This window comes from Hippocampus comes, unplaced genomic scaffold (genome assembly GCF_001891065.2).
Source record: "Hippocampus comes isolate QL1 unplaced genomic scaffold, H_comes_QL1_v1.1 scaffold249, whole genome shotgun sequence".
Classification (NCBI taxonomy): Eukaryota; Metazoa; Chordata; class Actinopteri; order Syngnathiformes; family Syngnathidae; genus Hippocampus; species Hippocampus comes.
The window spans coordinates 1,613,021-1,632,667 of NW_017805035.1; the positions used below are offsets into that span (position 1 = coordinate 1,613,021).

Sequence of the window (19,647 nt, forward strand, 5' to 3'; positions counted from 1 at the left end):
TTTATTTTGAAATAGTGGTACTATTGCTTTTATTTTGAAGTAGCAGTACTATCATTTCAATATTGAACAATCTTTTATTTTTTAATTTGAGTACTGTTTCTTTTATTTTGAATGAGTGGTTGAAGTAGGAGTACTGCTGTTCGTATTTTGAAGTGATGCTTTTATTTCTAAATAACGTTGATTTTATTTTGAAGAAGCAGTACTGTTGCTCTTGTTTTAAGTACTGGTACAGCTGCTTTCATTTTAAAGTAGCGGGTCTGTTGCTTTTATTTTGAAGTAGTGCTTTCATTTTGCAGTACTGTAGTGGTACAGAGAGGGTGAGAACGAGCTGCCCTATGTCTTTGCTGATCTGGAGAAGGCCTATGATGGTACCCTCCCTAAGAGGAAGTGTGCAACTGAAAGAGGAAGTCTGCATTGGCGTAAGTTTATTCAAATATTACAGGACGGATTTATGAGGGTAGCAAAACCACTGTTCTGCTACCCTCATTAGGTGTGTTGTCAGTGTGGCACAAGAGTTGGAGGTGAAAGTTGGGGTGCATCAGGGATCTGTTTTTAGCCTCTTCCTCTTTGGAATAGTGATTGATAGACTGAGTGATGAAGTTAGACTGGGAACCCTCATAGACCAGAAGAGTGAAGCTACAGGGAGGAGGTATAGCTATGGTGGAGGACTAAAAATGATTGGGGTCAACAGCCCAGAGCAACTGTGACTGAGGGTGTGAAGAAATGGATTCAAGCAGGTTGGCAGAGGCAGAGGAAAATATCAGGGGTGTTATGTGATGTTCCAGTCTCGCTGAGGATGAAGGGAAAATCTGCTGAAGCTGGCAATGATGTACAGATTCGAGACAGTGGTGCTGAAGAAACAGGATGAAGCAGAAGTGGAGGTGGCGCAAATGAAGATGTGGGGCTTTTCTTGAGGAGTCACCAGGATGGAGCGGATTCAAAATCAGCTCGTCAAAGAGATAGCCAAACTTAGATGTACTGGGGACAAAGCTGTTGCTTTATTCTGTAGTCATGATATTGCTGGTTTTATTTTGAAATAGCAGCACTGTTGCTTTTATATTTATAGTATTGCTTTTATTTTGAAGTAGGTTTCATGTTTCAATTATTGGTCCTTTTGCTTTTATTTTTAAGTAGTGTTTTCAATTTGCAGTAGTGGCACTGTTGCTTACATTTTTAAAGTAGTACTGTTCGTTTGTTTTCAATGCAGTTATATGCGTAGAAACAAAGCAAGTTATACAAAAGCACAGTTATATGAGCTATTATATTGAAGGACCGGTACCGTTGCTTCCCTCTCAATGTAGAAACTTGACAAGTTCACATAAAGTTTATTTTCTGCAAAAAAGAATGTGAAGTAACAGTTTATAAATCTCTTGTTAGCTGCTTTGCAAACATTCATATGTACAAACACGTCCCTGCTTATTACAAATTATTACAACACGCGCATAAACGCAGTTCAGCCTAAAAGCACGAGCCCAACAGCGTTAAGAACGTTTGAGCAAACTTTTGTAAAAATGTGACAACATGAAATATGGCCTTTTTAGCTCATGGTAGGGGATGTGTGCGCGCACACATGTGTGCGTGTTTCAGAGAAATATGAAATATGGCCTGTTGCTGATCCCTCAACAGCTCCCCCACTGGCAGAGTTTCCAACTACATTGTTTCTGCCGACATGATTGCATAAAACAATCGCGTGCGCACATGCATGCACCTTAGCTTGGCTCAAAGAAATTTTCCTTGTCAGCGAATGTGACTTTGACCTTTTCCAACAAACACGCAAGCGTGTGAAAACCTGCACTTCCTGTTCAAAGAGGAAGTTCTGGCATGATGATGACGGGACCGACTGAGACCGCTCCCTCACCTCGGAAAACATTCTTTTTTTTCATTCTGAAGAACTAAAAAGCTGGTCAAACGCGTAAAAATGTCCCGCTGACATTTATTCTCGTCTTCTTCTTGACTTGATGACAAGACTTCCTGCGTATGCGCACGCCAGCGCACGCACATCCCGAGGAGCTTCCTGTCAAATTTCAGCCAAAAGACGGGTAAGCGCCGCCAACAGGGAATGTGTGACTACCTCGCCAATTACCCACAGAAAAGCCACACGTGGGTGGCTCGCGATGATTTTGGAGGAACACCGACAGTCTGATTGGTAATGACAGACAGCAGGCTTCTCGCCTTCAATTGCATAGCAGAGCAGGAAGTATGCAAAGTCCAGTTTCGGGTCCATATACGAGTTAGCTCATTTGTCAGTACAATTCAGCACACAAGCAGACAAAAAATTAAAAAATAAAGAGTCTTACAGGTAGGCTTTTTCAACTAGAGACACAACGATGCTGTCTGCCTACTTCAAAATTGTCAGAATAGTGAGGACAGCGACTGGACAAGTAGTTCATGGACCTGAAACGAGATTCAGTTAAAGGTCCATGGATATTATTATGCTCTTTGCCTACAGTGCACAATTAAAACACCTCCCTTCCTTGCTTTTCAACTAAAGCCACAAAAATAAAAAGTCGTGTATTAAATGATGAGATACAGTCATACTGCGAGTGTAGTGAACTGACTCAATAGTGAGGCCAACAACCGGACTACTAGTATATGGTCCTGAAACTATATTTAGTTGTAGTATGCTGTAGTATGCTCTTCCTCCTCACAATTAAGGCTATGTTCACACTGCAGGCACAATTTGGATTTTTTTTTTTAAATGAATTACAGCTTTTTATATACTCGCTACAAAAACAAATGCGACTTCTAATGTGAACGCAACGCGCCCATGTTGTGACACGCATGAGCTCAAAACCCGTCGTCAAAGTGACATGCATGAAAGAAAAAGAAAAAAAAAAAACCCCCCCCCCCCCAAAAAAAACAGACATCATCTGGCCAGTGTTTATGGAATTAAATATGGTGCCGTGTGTCGGGGCTCATTTTATCATCTCATATCGCCACAGTATCAAGGCAGGAGGAGGTACAGATAATTTGGGGACTCCCCCGATCCCCTCATTTAATGAAAACGGCGATTAAAAATGATGTCACGTCATTGCCGTGAATAGTAAAAGAAGCGTGGGCGAATGACTACATTCGCCACAAATGTCCACTTTTTGCTTCGTGTTTCAAGTGGGATTCAATTAAAGTCAACTGTAAAGACAACTGTTACTTCAAAAAACGATTGTAGATTCCCGGACAATGTCAGTAGTTTCCTAAGCAGTCTTTTCCCCCCCGCCTGCGAGGAGGAAATACTGGGCTTTAGTTGACGTATAGGTCGGACATGTGCAAATATCCGAGCCAGGTTGGATTTGAAAAAAATAAATAAATAAAATAAAAAAGGAATTGAGCTGCAGTGTGAACATACCCTCCTACAACGCGGACGCATTAGTAGAACTACGTCACGTGAGTGACGTTTTTTTCCACTACTAGTGCAAAAAAAGTTATTAGTAGGACACAGTGGTTCTTACTAGTATGCTGAATTGTCTTACGAGCTAAGACAAAAAGAGTGTATGGACCCGAAAGTAGGCATCAGGGATGTTGAGAACAAGTTTTTGATTTTTATACTACTAAACCCGTTGTGAGCATTTATTCCACATTCTTCACATCCACCTTGCGGGTCCATGTACTAGTGCAGCCTGTTTTCACTAGCAGGAGGACAACTTTCTATCGAATCGATATAAAATACATGGTTTAAAGTAAGAAAAATTTAAGAGGGGGCAGGGACGGGATTTTATTGTCTGCCACAACAAAGTGGATGGTCATTCATTCTATTATTTACTACATCATATGTGTATACATACACATATGTAACTCATATATAAGATGTATTTATTTCAGACGCTGTCTGAATTCAGGAACAATGCCGTGTCTGTTCAAATGGCTGACATGTTCATTTGCCAGTTTCATCAGTGCCGTTTTTACCCCCTGAAGTTTGATGCAAAGATTGACAAGAGGGTGCGCACCCTTACATGATGGTCGTGCTCGGCAATGAATGCGGACTCGCGTATTTTTTTCACACTTGTTCCCAGTAGAGATGTCTCCTCACCGTGTTTATTGATCCGTCGTTCCATATATGTGTGGGTGCGGCATATATGTGTGGAAATCCAGCACAGAGCTCGAGTACTTCGAAGGCATGGGAATAAATGCTCAAAGGGGTTCATGGGTAAAAAAAACATGCCGAATAGGGCAAATGTCCTACTAGTGAGGACAAGGAGTGCACTAGTGCATGGACCAGGAGGTGGACTTGAAGGCTCAGCAGTTGGCCTTTCCGTGTTTTGAGAGGCTGACGCTACTAGTCGCCACCCGGGAGAAAGTTCATGGCTGGCTTGCCGTCCAAAATGGCGAACGCATGGGCCTCCGGACGAGGGGGCAACATTCCGTCAACTGTCCAATTTGGAAACTTTCCATGGCAATTAAAGGCAATTGACAAGAATCCGTTTTCTGAATGGAAGCGCTTACAGGGGACGTCAAGTCAAAAACGTTCTGGATGACATTTTCATTCATTCATCAGAATACCGTGTATAGACGAGCGGGGTCGCACAGACCAGATTATTGTCCAAAAGGTTTTTGATTTGACTTCCGCAGTAACTGGTTGACTGGTGCGGACGTTTTTATTAGTTAAGTGGAATCCAAGTGTTTCATTGCCCCGTTCGTTTTACAACGCGCGCGAGAGGCTCTCACCCAGCTCGTCTGTCAAATCGCTCCTGTGTACCATCAAGCACACGCCAGGATATGGCGACATCACATCGCTTTGGATTTGACATTCTCAATAACTGTCCATATAAAATGTACTTGATATCGCAGTAGCTACTTTCAGAACCATTTACTGGCATTTACAAACATGCTCATTTTTAGGGCACTTTGAGAACAACTGTGTAATATTTTTTTTCCCCACTACAAGTGCGACTTTTAATTAAAGTTATGTGTTCCAAAGTGCAACGTTAACACTTGTAGAGCCAATTAGTGCTTTCTCCCATGATTCTTTGGAGAATTACTTTTAGACTTTTAATTCAGTATTTTGTCACCATACTATGGTACTTTTTTTTTCCTCCCCGGAATCGATCTTGTGTGTTGATCCTACATTCCAGCCTTGCCTCCCTACGCTTGGGTCCTCCACACGCCACCGCAAAGCTGCAAATCTGAAAATATCTGTACATTAATGATTCTAAATGAAGCAAAAGAGATGTTGAAATCCCAATTTTTTGCATGAAAAGCTTGGCTTGTTTCTCCACTTTTGGGTTCGAAGCCGGTGCTTCGAGTAAAAACCAACCCATTTTTAACTGCTGATTACGAAAGAGCTGATTTTTTTTTTTTCTGGTGAAAGAGGCGAGTCTCTTCTTCCTTGTGGTAGGTTCACTGCTTTTATAGTGACATAGCTTAATATTCTGTGGCTGTTGAAAGATCCGGCAAAATACCCGAGAGGGTAATGGAGAGCCTTTAAAAAGGGTTCCAATGGAAAGTTTCCAATTTGACATCATTGCAAAGTTTCCCATCTTAACTTCCGATAGAAATTTACCGGCCACGTTCCAGAAGCGCTTCACCCCTTCGCAACCCGGAAGGGCAGCTGGTGAGTTTCTGTCTTGACCCCACGGCGCGCGTCCGCTCCCGGTGTCTGCCCGCCAGCCCGCGCCGGAGCTCACTTGAGTCTGTCCGAGCGGAACGAGTCCTCCACAGCGGGGTCGGCCAGCATGAGGTCTCCCTCCAGCATGTCCAGGGCCAGAGCGCCCATCCGGAGCGGGTCGTCCAGTGAGTACGGGTCCATCTCGAAACCCGGCACGTGCGACAGGGCGCTGGCGATCTCTTTGGATAAGCCCGGCGGAGAGTCGCCTGAGGATAAATACACGCGTCATGGAACAATAAAAGAAAAAAGCTGTCCATGGGGTACACCCAGGATTGTGTCCTGTTGCAATATGCTATTCAGTGAACCCCAGATTATTTTTTTATACTGTGGACCAAGACAGTTCCTTAAAATGTCCACCGAGCAGGGAATGAGCGAATGATGCTGCTTTCGCAATCATCCAGCAATTTTGACTCACCCGTCACTACATCGGAAATTTTATCATGGGCACTCATCGGTAAAATGTTGAACTTTCCGAAAACCTTCATTCATTTGGTACCACAAGTAAAGTGAACAAAAAAATATGAGGGCTGCTACAACTACTGATTATTTTAACCACCATCTCATTTGCGATTATTATTTGTAATTGTCATTATTTTTTCCATTACTTGGATTTAAAAAAAAAACAAAAAAAAAAAAAAACAAGTTTTACTTTCTATTCTTTCATTCAAACGTAGGAAAAGATTTGTTGATGTTTGCTAAAAACACAAAACAAAAACAATCGGTGCGCTTTCATGTGGACGACAGAAATCAAGAGAATATTTATTGCTGAAATTCGAGAATTTGGACAATTTAAAGTCAAACAAGGTCTCGAAATGGTGATCAAAAATAGTTGTTGATTAATTAGATAATCAATTAGTCAACAAGCTGCCCGGTGGTCCAGTGGTTAGCGAGTGCAGAGGTACGGGGTTCAATTCCAGCTCCGGCCTCCCTGTGTGGAGTTTGCATGTTCTCCCCGTGCCTGCGTGGGTTTTCTCCGGGTACTCCGATTTCCTCCCACATTCCAAAATCATGCATGGCAGGCTGATTGAACACTCCAAATTGTCCTTAGGGGTGAGTGTGAGCGCGGATGGTTGTTCGTCTCTGTGTGCCCTGCAATTGGCTGGCAACCGGTTCGGGGTGGACCCCGCCTACTGCCCGAAGATAGCTGGGATAGGCTCCAGCACCCCCGCGACTCTTTTGAGGATAAAGCGGATCGGAAAATGGATGGATGGATGGATTAGTCGCTTCGGCAAGTGCAAACATGCGTCACGTGACATTAGCAATGCGAGCCCGAGGGGACTTTGCCATCAATTTAATTTGACAGCATAAAATGTCAGACTCCAGAGAGGTCTGAAAATGGGCGTCTTCCTTCTTATATTCCACCAACGCAACATTCATTCGAACATCGTGTTTCAACTAGTGGGGGGGGGGCTCACAGAACATATGACTGCAAACAACAGGATGGACTCGAGTTGGCCTTTAAGATGAAAAACAAACTTTCTGTTTGCTGACAACAGACAAATGTGACAATCAACTTGAGCGTTGCTCAACGTGTCGCCTGAACCCACCTGTCAGGATGATGTTGGGGATGTTCTGGCGAAAGTCGCCGCCGCCGCCATAGTTGTGATTCTGATTCTGGTTCTGGTTGAGTACGGCTTGGTCTAAGGACTGCTGCAGCACTTGCGTGTCAGCATGGCCGCCGCTCAGTACACTGCGGCCCAGGACGTCACTCGGGCTCTCGGCGGGAAACTGAAGCACAAACATGCACAGGCGCCTCTGTCATGTGACAAGGATTACATCATGTGATGCGTGTTGATGTGACTTGAGCTGATAATAACATGAATCGGTCGTGTGACTTATGTCCATCGCGTGGCTTGTTGCTTGTGACATGCGCTGGTCATGTGAAGTGTTGGTGAGGTGAGGATTTGGTCCAAGGACGCAAGTCGGTTGTGACACGATCATGTTACAATTGCTTATCGCATGCTGATCATGTGACGCATGTTGTTTATGCGACATGCATTGATCATGTGATGCACGTTGCTCAGGAGATGCATACTCATACGACACGCATTGATCATGTCTGATGGCTTGAAGAGGTGACGCTGGTTGTCAGCAAACGTGTCGGATGTAGCTCATGTCCTGCTGGTCCATCATGTCAATCATGACATGCGCTGGTCATGTGTGACTTTAGATCAGTGAAACTGTGACGGGTATCGATTATCTGACACGGGCTTATCATGTGATGCAAGTTGCTCATGAGACACATTCACCATTTGAGGCGTTAATCGTGACATGCGTTGGTCAGGTGATCGCGTGAAGCATGTTGAGCGACACGTGTCAGTCACATGACATGTTGCTCCTGATGCACCTTGGCCATGTGATGTATGTATAGATCTTATGACACGATGGTGGCACGCGTCGCCGTACCTGCTGGCTGGCTTTGCCACTGAGCTGCAGGTTTACGTAAGAGTCGTCCAGCAAGGAATTGAGCAAGGCATCCTGGGAAAACATCGCGTTACCATGGCAGCAAGCGGACAGGCAGTCAACAAATAGGCCAGTAGAGGTCTCACGTTGTACAGGTCGGCGGTCAAGTGCAATTGAGGGAAGTTCCCGCTCCTCTGTTGCTCCGCTTCCTGCTTGAGCTGACACTGGGAGGTCAAGGTGCTGTGGAGGTAGGGCTCCAAGGCGTTGTTCTTCACCAGTGCCGAGCTGACCTGAGAGCTGCCTGCCCGCTGCGGCTACACACACACACACGAGGAAGTTTAGAGGAGGAGAACGTGAAGATGGATGTGATGAAAACGCTTTTTTAGTTCAGGTACCGTTCCAAAGTGCTGAGCGTTGAGCAGGTTCTGCGGCGGCGTCTGCTGGAGGCGGACCATCTGCGCTTGATGCTGACTCAGGAGGGGGGGCTGCTGGTGGGGGGCCTGCTGGCCCAGTGGATATGGTGGTAAGCGCTGGTCCAGAGTTGGTGGTAAGCGCTGGTCCAGAGTCAGCTTACTCGTGTCCAGGGGCACGCCCTAGGGGTGGGAAGTGGGAAACATGTCACTGTGTACGCATGTACGTGTGTCACCTCTGCGAGGGAGGAAAGCTCAGGTGAGAAATGCACATGAATGTGCAACTGAGGACAGCATGGGGAGACGTACATGCTACGTTTTGTGCAGTTGTGTGTGTGTGTGTGTTTGTGTGTGTGAGATTTGGGCTTTTACGTGTATCCGTTTGTGTACATTAATGTTTTGTGTGCGCAAGTGCTGTCTAGTGTATGTGAGACTGAGAACAGTGCATGAATGTGTGTGTGTGTGTGTGTGTGTGTGTGTGTGTGTGTGTACCTACGTGCATATGATTGTACTGTATTTTGTGTGGTGTTGTTGTGATTTGTGGTGTGTATGTGCGTGTGTTTGTGCCCGACTGAGAACTGCATGAGGGAGTACCTGCGTGATGGAGGACAGCGTGGGTGAGATGGTGGGCGAGAACTGCTTGGTGTGATGTCGCCGGGCGTCCCCGCCCAAGACGGGCAGGACGAGTGGCGAGGGTTGCGCCCGTCTCCGCGGTGACGTGCTGACCGAGGACGTGTAGGTGGCGGAGCCAGAGCTGTAGGCGGGGTTGCTGCTACCGGAGGCCGATTGGAGGGAGGAGCTGCTGAGGGACGAGTGCAGCGATTGGCTGCTGAGGGAGGAGGGCAGAGAGGGGGAGGAGCCCAGAGACGATTGCAGCGATGGGTTGCTGAGTGATGAGTGCAAGGAGGCGGAGCTTAGAGAGTTGCTGAAAGAGTGGCTGCTGAGCGACGACTGGATGTTGGGGTTACTCAGCGACGACTGCAGGGACGGGTTACTCAGCGTGCCTCCCAACGAGCCCGGCACACCTGCGGGAGAAAGGGCAAACATGGCGGGCATCTTGGGTGAAACTTGCCAGCACATAAAAGCAAAGCACGATGACTTGCCATCTTTAGAGCATTCACGACAACAACTGGACAAAATTCTACCAAACAAGTTCGTTCTAAAAGTCATATAGTTCCATACCTTCTCCTGACCTTTGTTTTTCTTCCTACAAATGGACATTTGAAATGGCAGCCAAACTACTCGCAGACGGTCGGCAACTCATGTGGGGTTCGGTCGCGCGTGCCTTCAGTCAATGCGCCTTACCGGCCTGATGGTGGAAGGCGCCGTTGCCTCCCTCGGCGCTGCTGGTATTGATGCCCAGCTGGGTCAGGGTGGACGCCAGGTTGCCCGTGCTGCCGCCGGGGTAGGTAGGCTCGTCCTGATCCAGCGGTGTGGGCAGAGGCGGGGGGAAGTGAAGGCTGGACAGATCTGGGAGCGACCCGCTAATGTTGAGGGCCGGTGGGATGCCGTGTGCGGGAGCCGACGGTAGCTCGGGTGACATGAAGACGCTTAAAACGCAGACACACAAATAAGAGGGATGAAATAAAATTGAACATCAAAGGGAAACGAAACCTCAAATTTGTTTTTCAAAAATACATCGCATGTGTCGGCAGTAGATGAATGCTTGATTTTAATCATTTAAGGTTTTCGAAAATGTGATGATTTCTGAAACGTATTACTTTGTCTCTCTTTCCATAATGCTTTGGTTTTATGTGAAGTACTTTTAATTGTCTCGTACATGAAGTGTGGTGTACAAATAAGCTTGCCTTGCCTCGTCAAAACACGGCGCTCTGATTACTATCACATTCGGGGAAGAAGAATGAAACAGTACAATCAATCACCCTCAGGAGGGCGCCATTACTGGCAATGTATTCAACCTGTCGTGACAATGAAGCCCCAGTAGAGGGTTCCCTGTTGTCAAACCGCTCAATTGTCCTGTGACAAACTCAATAGGGCAAAAATAGATGCTCATGATTGGGGATGCACGCTGGTGTGCATGAGCAACGGAAATTAAATAATACGCTCCAGTTAGAATGTGTCGCTGCACTTTTGCGTACTAGGAATACTGTAGGCTAGGCTAGCCTCAATTCAGAGTCTCGTCAGCCACCACAACAATTGCTTCTGAGGGCCAATTTCAGAATAAAAACTAAGTAAGGCACTGATATGGTGCTTCCAAACATCAACACCGTGTTGGTGCACCCCTGTAGGCAGGACAAATGTGATGTTAGGGCAGTGTGCGCGCGTGCGTGTGTGTCTGCGTTATGGAGGGGGTGCGTACTTGATGCCAGGAACTTCACATGACTTTGGTCTGGAGGTCATCACAGGAAACTGAATACATAAACGAATACAAATCAACCACTGATTAATCTGTGTGTGTGTGTGTGTTTGTGTGCACGCATGGTGTTTAACCTTCTTGGCGTCCCAAGCTTTGTTGGGGATGAGCTTGGCATCATCCAGCACGTTTTCCTCAATGGGCGGGACAGGGTACGGAAAGACTAAGGACAGACAAGGTTGTCATGGTGATGCTGCGGAACCATTATGTTTGATCGGCTCGGGTCCAGGGTGGGTGACGCCCACGTGCGTCTCACCGTTGCGTCTTCCGCCGTGGGCTGTGAGGGTGTGACATCCTGTGGCGAAGGGGTCACCCGATGGCGGGTTCATCACGCTGGTGTGGAGGGCTGAGTCGGAGTTGGTCCTGGTGGAACACACACACACACACACACACACACACACACACACACACACACACACACACAAAGGCAATCAGCGATTCAATCAACATGCTCAACCAATCACAAGCCTGCATCCGACCCGGTCTCAATGCTCTGAAAGAGATGATGTTACCAAGGCGAGCGCAATGGCCGGTTGACACCATCTTACCTCCTACAGCCAGCCAATAACATGACAACAGGAAATGCACGCCGGCCAGGGGCGTGGCAGAAGGAGAGAAAGAGAAAAGAGCGAAGGAGAAGGTGGTGGCCGTCAAGAAGGAGAAAATCTACTCGGGCAGAAACTGAATCATCAGATAAGGGAAGAAAAGATGGGAGGAGGTGGAGGAAGAAGAGGAAGTGAGGCAGGAGGAAATGAGGTAGCCGAGGAAGAGGAGAAAGGGGGGGAATAAATTAAAGACAAAGAACAGGAAGATGAAGAAAAAAAGATGTCGAAGAGAAAGAAGGATGAAGAAAAGTAAGAAGGGTGAAAAGAGAGAAGAGACAAGGAAAAAGAGGGGGGGAAGATAAAAAACAAAGTCCTGGGATGCAAAAAAATGAAGAGGAAGGAGGTGGGGGGTGAGAAGAGCCAAAAGAAGAGGGGGGGGGGGTGTGGAGGAAGAGGTGGAGGTGGGAAAAAAAAAGGTAGAAAAGGACGAAGGGGAGGATTCACCTGTTGAGCGCAGTGGTTGGGAGACGTAACAAGTGGCTTTTATCCCCCGGGAAGATTCCGGCGGACCAATTCCTTTTCACGATCGACAAGAACAAAACGTTATGTTACTGGGCTTTGCCCGCCCGGCAACAGCGCGCAAAAGACACGGTGAGGTGGAAGAAGAGGAGGAAGATGAGAAAGCGCGGGATGAAGTCAGCCTCAGGAAAAGCGCAAGCGGGTTGACGCTAAGACGGAAGCCTCCGCTGAAAATCCCGTGAGGAAGCCACCGGTCGTCATGGGAGCCAGCGTGTTATGCGCGTGCGTGTACTTGGTGGTTAGAATAGCGGCGGGAAGAACGCTGGCAGACTCCCCCAAGAAGAAGAAGAAGAAGAAGAAGGAGGAGGAGGAGGCGGCGGGACAAAAAAGAGAGAAGAACAAGTGGCTTGCTAGCATGTTAGCACTCCAAAGCGTCTCTCCAAACGTTTGGACGTGTCGGGAATCCCTCCCTAGCCACTTCATAGGCACGCGACAATTGCCAGGGCTGTTGCAATGTTTACTACTCAGTCAAGATTATTGATCCTGAGTCCACCAAATAAAAATCCCCACAAACTGATGAGGGAGTATTTGATTAATCCTCACTTTCAGTCCTGGACTGCTGACCGCTTTACTCCGTCAGAGTAAAAAGAATAAAATAAAATCCCTCTTTCGTGTTTAGGGCGGGGGTGGGCAACCCCAATGTGGTTCTTTCATGGTTCTGGAGTGGCTCTCTGTGACTTTGAAGAGAGAGAGGAGGAAAAAAAAAAACACTAACTTCAATTTGTTTTTCAAATGTAATTCCAAGTTTGAAGATTATGGTGACATTGTGGCATTCAAGTGTTTCAATTCAAAGTATGCCCGAGAGTCGTCGGAAAATGGAAGTTTGCCTTAAAGTTCATGAATACGAGGAGGACTCAAACAAAGACTATTCAACTTGAAAGCAAGCTTCAACCAAAAGGTTTTTGTTACATACAGAGATCGTGTTGGGTGTTCTCTGGAGTGCTCTATTGATTTCAAAATTGCTCTACATGAGAGTTTATTATAAATGTGCCATAGCCGGGGGGGACTTTTGATGTCAACAGCCTTTTTTTACCCCGTTTTTTTTTTTTTTGGGTGGCTTTTTGAATATTTAAGGTTGTCAACCCCTGCATTCGAGTCATATTTTTCAACCCTGGCGACAACAATATTAAAATATATATATAAAAATATTTTTAAAAAGCCGATCTTGTGCTTCAGGGAGTTGGGAACGATGAAGGATTCGGAACGCAGTCGCTGTGTTTGGAATCATTACAATCCTACAATTTTTTTTTTTTTTTTTTGTGTGGTGGGGGAGAGGGGTCTTTTTATGCAACTATCTGGGTCCACTATACCATCATGTAAGGAGTGGGGAATGAGTTAAAGATTCCCAACACAGCCAAAGGCTCCAAGTAGCAGCAAGATGGCCGCAGACAGTGTCCCCGTGGAGTCGGAAAGGGGGGTGGAGTCATAGCATGTACCTTCTCCAGCTGGGGTCCGGGGGTGGCGACAAGTAGGCGGAGTTATAGGTGGAGTTGTCCACCTGAGGAGACCACTGTTAAGAAAACGTTCACATCACTAAAATCTTCATAAGGAAACAAGGCAAGTCGATACAACAAATGAATTAATTCAGGTTGATTCAAATCAATCCATTCAAAGCATATCCAAGCTTGTTTGGTATGAACCGAACCAAAAAAAAGCCAAACTTTTTCAACGTCTTTGGGCCACATTCACTCATGCTTGGAAATGTTCTTCCTCTGCAAATAATTTGAGTATACCCGCAAAATCACCGTCGGATTCATGACCGGTGCTTCTTCCAACAAGCAGCTGCAGTTTGCCTTCGAACCAAAACTACGCCCCCCCCCCCCACCCCCGTCCGACGAAAACATGTTTCAGTGTCTCCGCCCAAGTTATTTACCAATTGGCCATTCCGTCTACATGGAGATGCCGTTTAGGAGCCTGAAAACGATCACTTATATAACCCATCCCCAGAGTAGTTCGCTCTCTAAACACCACCCCTTGCGTTTCCGTGTGTATCCTACGTTCGCATACTTCCCCGGAGTGACTTTCCCCCCCCCAAAAAGTAGGACAATGTAGTCGCATATCCCCATTTCTTTTTGTTATTCATCTCTGCAATTCTTGTGTGACTATGCGTGAACCACCATTATTAAAAAATAACTAAAAACACCATCATTGATAACAGCAACACCGGATAACTACATTCATTAGAGAGAGAGGGGGCGGGGGGGGGGGGGCAATCAAGAGAAATGCTGCAGACTTTTAATATTGAATGCGGGAACAGGACGCTGTGATCTGCTTTTTGTGACGTTACTTTTTGTTACTGTTCCCAAAAACATGTCGTCACTTTGCACTTTTTTTTAACCCCCGAGAAACCTGACTGGCAGAATATTTTCTGTGAAGATTTATTGAGTGTTTTTACCCCTTCGCCGAATGTTTATGAACAGAGCCTGAGTACGTTTTATTGATATTACCTAAGATGAGAATGAAATGTTGTAGAATTATGCTTTATCAACATAATATCGGCAGCAAAATAAGAATAAGAATCCAACGTCAACGATATTATTATCGTGCTCCATCAGATTGAGAGTGGAAACAGCCACGGGCGATAACATGAAAAGCACAATGGACAACTTCTTTCAAGTCCTAACCAATGCTCTGCAAGTTAGTCGAGAGCAATGACCAGCACCGAGTCCGGACCAGTAGAGAGACGCGCAGCTAAATGCACTGTCAGTGGATGAGGCCTGTTGTCATTTGCCTTTGAGATGTGAATAGAAAACAATTTGAGCTTTTGTTTGAAGGCCTTATGGGCCGGACCCATTAGAAGGCACTAAAAGTGCTTTGAAGGAGCGTAAGAAAGGATACTTGGCGGTTGCGGTACGGTCTGATGGGCGGCACGAAGCGACGTTCCCTGTGGACTCGCTCCACCAGGCCGTGATGACGCGTAGAGCGAGCTGACTCCAGCGACGGCGGGAAGGCGCCCTGCACAAGACCAAACACTCTCAAGCAGAGGGTTGCCGCAGCTCCAGCAGGGGGGCGGCGTGATCACACTCACCTGCAGGTCCTGAGGCCCCCTGCCGATCTGGTTGACGTTGGGCAGAGAGCCGCCGTAGTACGGACCCTGGGTGCGGGCCAAACGGAGCTTCTGAGCCTGCAGCTGAACAGCAAAACACAAACACACTCTTCATATCGTTCTGCAATACAAGCCTTGAACAAATGCTAAGATGCGAAAGTGGAAACGGTCATGACAATGGTAACAACAGTCATAATGCTATCTGCGCTAATTCACAATCACAACATTGGTAGCATGGTAATGATGGAGCTGTGGAGCAACATTAAACGGGCTAACTTTGCTTAGCATAATGTAGAATAGGCAGAGCCAGTGCCACCGCAACATGGCTCAAGGCGGCCCAACGGATTCACCACCCAAAAAGGCGCAATATAAGACCCCGCTAACAGTCATGGCTGGAAATGGAGGAAAAATATGCAATTCTTCCATGCTGCATTTCTTGCTCTGTGTGTTTCTGGTGTTATTCCAGTTGCAAAGTCATTTTGAGTGGTGAGAGCAGCTCATTCATTGCACGTTTTGCGATGCTATATATCAAAAGATGAGCAACATGAACTACTGGCTAATATTTCCCACAATGCCGGGCTACAGTGGCTTTGTTAAACTCAAAAGTCACCCGTATTCTGTATTTGCTGCGGATCGGCAATGGTATGTATTCAAACCCCACCACTGAGCGAAAATCCGTCAATAACTGACTCCTATTGTAAGTGCATTGAATTAAAAAAAAAAAATTGAATAAGCATGTGGTATACACATGCTTATTCAAATTTTTTGCCAATCAGCATTTTCAACAAACGACAGCGGATGGGTACCGCCAGAAAATAAAAAATATCAAATAATAATATACTGACGAGGAAGGGGTGCCTGCCCCTCCAAAGGCTCTCGAACTCTTGCGGAAAAGCTTTAACGACAACACCAATGATGCACAATACTGAAAAGATCACTGGCCAGGTACCTGGAACCAGTGCTTCACCTGCTTTGAGGACCCCCAACAACAATGCCCTACATCAGACTCAAAACAGCACCCGATAACACGCCCCAACAACTTATCTTCACCATGCTTGAGAAGAACCCTGCAAATGGTTAACCCCCGCAAAGCTGCGGGGCCCGACGATATCCTAGCGTGCGTACTGAGGTGAGAGCTTGTGGCTCCAATTGCCGTCTGTCCCAACCGACCGAAAGGCTGAAACGATTATCGGCGAGTAGCCGTCGCTCTTACAGTCATGAAGTGTTTGGAGAAGCTGATTATGCCACATATCAAAAATTCCATCCACATCACCGTGGATCCTCAAAAGGAAGTACACCAACAGGAAGAACCACTCCACTGATAATGCCACCTCATTGGTGGTCCACACCGTCCTCAGGAATGCCTACGTCCACCGGCTGTTCCTGGATTTCTCCTCTGCTGATTCCATCACTGTGGAACTAGGTCTTGGACTTCACAACCACCAGATCACAGACTGTCATTATCCTTACAACATCTTCTCTTCCATCAGCCTCAGCTCTGATGTTCCCTCCGGGGTGTGTGCTGAGGCCCCTCCTGCTCACATGACTACAGCTAATAGAGTCATATAGCAAAGTTTGCAGACGACACAGTGGTAGTGGAATGGATCACCAGCAATGATTAGTAAAAGTACACAGAGGAGGTAATACATCAAGTTGGCCAAAGCAAAGATAACCTTCACCCCTTCACACCCCCTCCCCCCTTCACATTAGAGGAGCAAAGTGCAAGTGCTCTTCAGCTCCATGTGCCTTGGGGTCCACCTTTACGTGGACCTCACCTGGAACTGAAACACTTCCCGCCCGCTGAAGAAGGCTCCCTCAACGTCTATACTGCCTTTGGAAGCTGTGACGTGCTGGACTGGGGAGCTGTGTTTTGAGGAGCTTAATCATGGTGCAGTGGACAATGTCCTCAGCACCAGCATCACGCTGTTGCACAGCGGCTGCAGAAAGGAAGGCTCTTCAAAGGACGGTAAAGGCTGCTCAGAAGATCATGGGAAGCCACCACACAACTACAGAAATCTTCACCAACAGATGAGGGCTATCTGTATCATCAAGGACCCAAGCCATTCCCTCGCCCAACTCCTCCCCTCAGGCAGGAGGCTACGGAGGACCTGGAGGAGTAAGTACCAGCTGAGGAACAGCTTCTTTCCACAAATTGTCGGATCATTAAACTCAAACCGTGTCCTGACATCAGCCCCACGCCGCGTGTCTAATTCATCCCTGCAAGGTGAACACTCGATTCTTATTGTCAAGTCCAAAATGACCATGTAGATATGTGTAATTTAAGCCTCTTGCATTCTGATTCTGCTGTATTGCATCTGTGCACACAATTATCAATCTCATTTTGCTCTATTTTTATCTTTACAATTCCTGGGACTGACTGAGCTAAACTGGAACCCGGAATATCGTACTTGGTGCCAGTCTGCCAGATCATCTGTAAATGTGTGTTGGTATGACAATAACATTCCTTGTGGTAACAGTGGTTAGGTAACTAAGAGAGGGTGGTAACTATGGTAACTACGGTAACTATGGCGACTCATCCAGCAACAATCCCAGTCAAACCACTGACGTGAAATTGCAAGTGAACTCCACTTTGACAGCGCACGTTCATCACTCTGAAAGCAATCTGAAGTTCACCAGTGACAACGCGACTCAAACTTATATTGACCAACTCGTTTGTCAATAGTACATAACTCTCTCCAACGAAATGAACTAGCACTCCTCAACCACCTGGATAAGGTCTTTCAAACTCACAAACTAGCTAGATCCAACTGCTTACTGCCGCAAAAAAATTGCGCCCAAAGTAACCATTTCCAAGCAAAAGGCAAATTGGGCGAAACTTCCGCCACAGCCGAACGTTTCAAGGAGTAGTGCAGATTTCCAAGCAAGCCACCTCAGCGTCGTACACCAAAATTGAAACCCGCAACGCGAAAATCAGCTTCCGATCGGACGTTGTGCCGAAGGACTTCCGGCGTGGGATGACAGCTCGGTGAGTTGGTAAACAAGGCGACTAGCCGCCGAGGCTAACATGCTAAGCAGGCTAACGGCGCTCGGAAGCGCAGCGCAAGCCATTCGAGGCCTCGCAAACTTGCCACTAGAGAGCAGACACATCGAGTGGCGGCTCTACGGTCGGTCTTCCGACGGGCTCCGACAACGTCCAGTGGGCTGGACGGCGCCGGGAGCCCGGCTGAGGCCTGCCTGCGCTCGCTCGTTCGTTCGTTCGACCACGTCCACCTCCGCCAGCGGTGGCGACGAGCTGGCAGACAGGCGGGCTCACCCTAGTCGACGTGATGTCCATCATGACCTCGTGGAAGGCGGCCGTCTCCTCGGCCTGCCGCTGCGTGTGCAGCGCGATCTTCTCGCTAAACTTGCGGGGGTTGCCGACACCGGCCGCCGGGGGGCCGCCGGGCCCCGGCGCTGGGCCGCCTGAGCCCGCAGACATGTTGTCGCTCGCTCGCTCGCTCACTCGAGACGAGCGCCCGCCCGCCAGAGCAGCACGATGACGTCACTGCACCGGCCGCCCCGAGATCGCTTCCGCGCCGCTCGGCTGGCCAAGAGGCCTCACTCCGCGGTTGCGCGCGCGATCAAACGAAGCCGCCGATGACCTATGACCTCCGAAGTGACCTCCAGGCCGACATGGCGATCGCTTGCACAGAGATGACTTGCGACGTGCTCGCTTTGTGTCCGCTGCGCTCGGCTCCGCCCTCTCACCACACATCACAACCATCCTGTAATTTCTTCCGTGACGTCACACTGAGGACATTTTTCACCCAACACGTCGCCGTGCCGCGGTTGCCATGGCAACGCCTCCACAAAGCCATCAGCCCCCGCAAACAAACACACGGTGACATACGACGTTGGGTACGGGAGAGTCATCTGTCATTCATAAGCTATCTCGGCTTTTGCTGGGACAAAGCATCAGAACGCTACCTGCCGGCGTCGCTCTGCCAGTGCAAAGAGTCCGCTCGATTCTTCCGCTTTCTCTTTCAACCAAGAATCTCCACTCGAACGGAATTCATACCAAGAAAAAAAAAAGTTCAAGTGTATGGTCTAACCAGGGACGTATACAGTATATGAATGGACTAACAATTCCGCTTACTCTCCTGAATTTGAAATGAACCCATTGGCACCCCTCTTATACTGCCACTTGATAAGCACGCCTAACTTGAATACATTGATTTCTCGGCGGCGTTTTCGCGTTATTTTATGTTTCTATGTCGAAAATTACACCGTGTATGGCATACGGTTGTACCAGTAAGTCTGGTATAAGCGCTCCATGCACATTTCATCGATAAGATTGGGATTTAGAATTTTCTCTGAGTGCGCCTGAAAGAATCGTCTCCATTATGTTCTCAGAATCATCAAAAAACAGAAGTTGTCAGTTCAGTGTGAGTGGCAACGTAATATGACCGCACTACTGGCGGAGTCCTTTTTGATCAATCAAAGTCAGCTTTACATAACACGCCGTTGTCCGAGAATTCTCGAAAGCAAGAACAATAAGGCCAAGTGTTGGGGGAAAAAATGTGACGCCCGTCACTTGAATCGAAATTAATTACTTCGTTATTGGTTTACGCAATGCTGAAGTCACACTTCTTTCTCTGACATTTCCAACTTAAGGGAGATGTTACAGACGAAGAGGAGCTCCCACGTTACTCAACCGATTTCACCTGCAAACAGTTCATCTCATTGAAATC

General features: G+C 47.2%; 1 protein-coding gene across 2 annotated transcripts; it reads right to left on the reverse strand.

Annotated features, from left to right (window-relative positions):
* Positions 1-1,309: 1,309 nt before the first annotated feature.
* Positions 1,310-18,798, reverse strand: LOC109512134 (CREB-regulated transcription coactivator 2). Of its 2 annotated transcripts, XM_019863647.1 has the most exons (15): positions 18,231-18,796; positions 14,939-15,040; positions 14,749-14,865; positions 13,347-13,408; positions 11,836-11,907; positions 11,043-11,149; positions 10,864-10,949; positions 10,733-10,782; positions 9,718-9,962; positions 9,007-9,437; positions 8,398-8,595; positions 8,149-8,316; positions 8,006-8,077; positions 7,147-7,327; positions 1,310-5,805 (listed from the first exon to the last, which is right to left on the reverse strand). In XM_019863647.1, exons 1-15 carry the CDS (start codon positions 18,393-18,395, stop codon positions 5,615-5,617), a joined length of 2,247 nt encoding a protein of 748 aa, XP_019719206.1. In that variant the 5' UTR covers positions 18,396-18,796; the 3' UTR covers positions 1,310-5,614. The 2 variants fall into 2 exon arrangements, with proteins under 2 accessions (XP_019719206.1, XP_019719208.1); XM_019863649.1 differs by lacking the exon at positions 11,836-11,907 and having other exon boundaries at positions 18,231-18,798.
* Between the last annotated feature and the right edge of the window lie 849 nt (positions 18,799-19,647).

What these genes read in the sequence shown, in the direction of transcription:
- LOC109512134 (XM_019863647.1), bottom strand. Translation starts at nt 18,395, where the DNA reads ATGTCTGCGGGCTCAGGCGGCCCAGCGCCGGGGCCCGGCGGCCCCCCG. An exon ending in TGGACATCACGTCGACTAGG is followed by an intron (nt 15,041 to 18,230) that starts GTGAGCCCGCCT and finishes TTTGCTGTTCAG; the next exon opens with CTGCAGGCTCAGAAGCTCCG. An exon ending in TGTGAAGTTCCTGGCATCAA is followed by an intron (nt 9,963 to 10,732) that starts GTACGCACCCCC and finishes CTGCGTTTTAAG; the next exon opens with CGTCTTCATGTCACCCGAGC.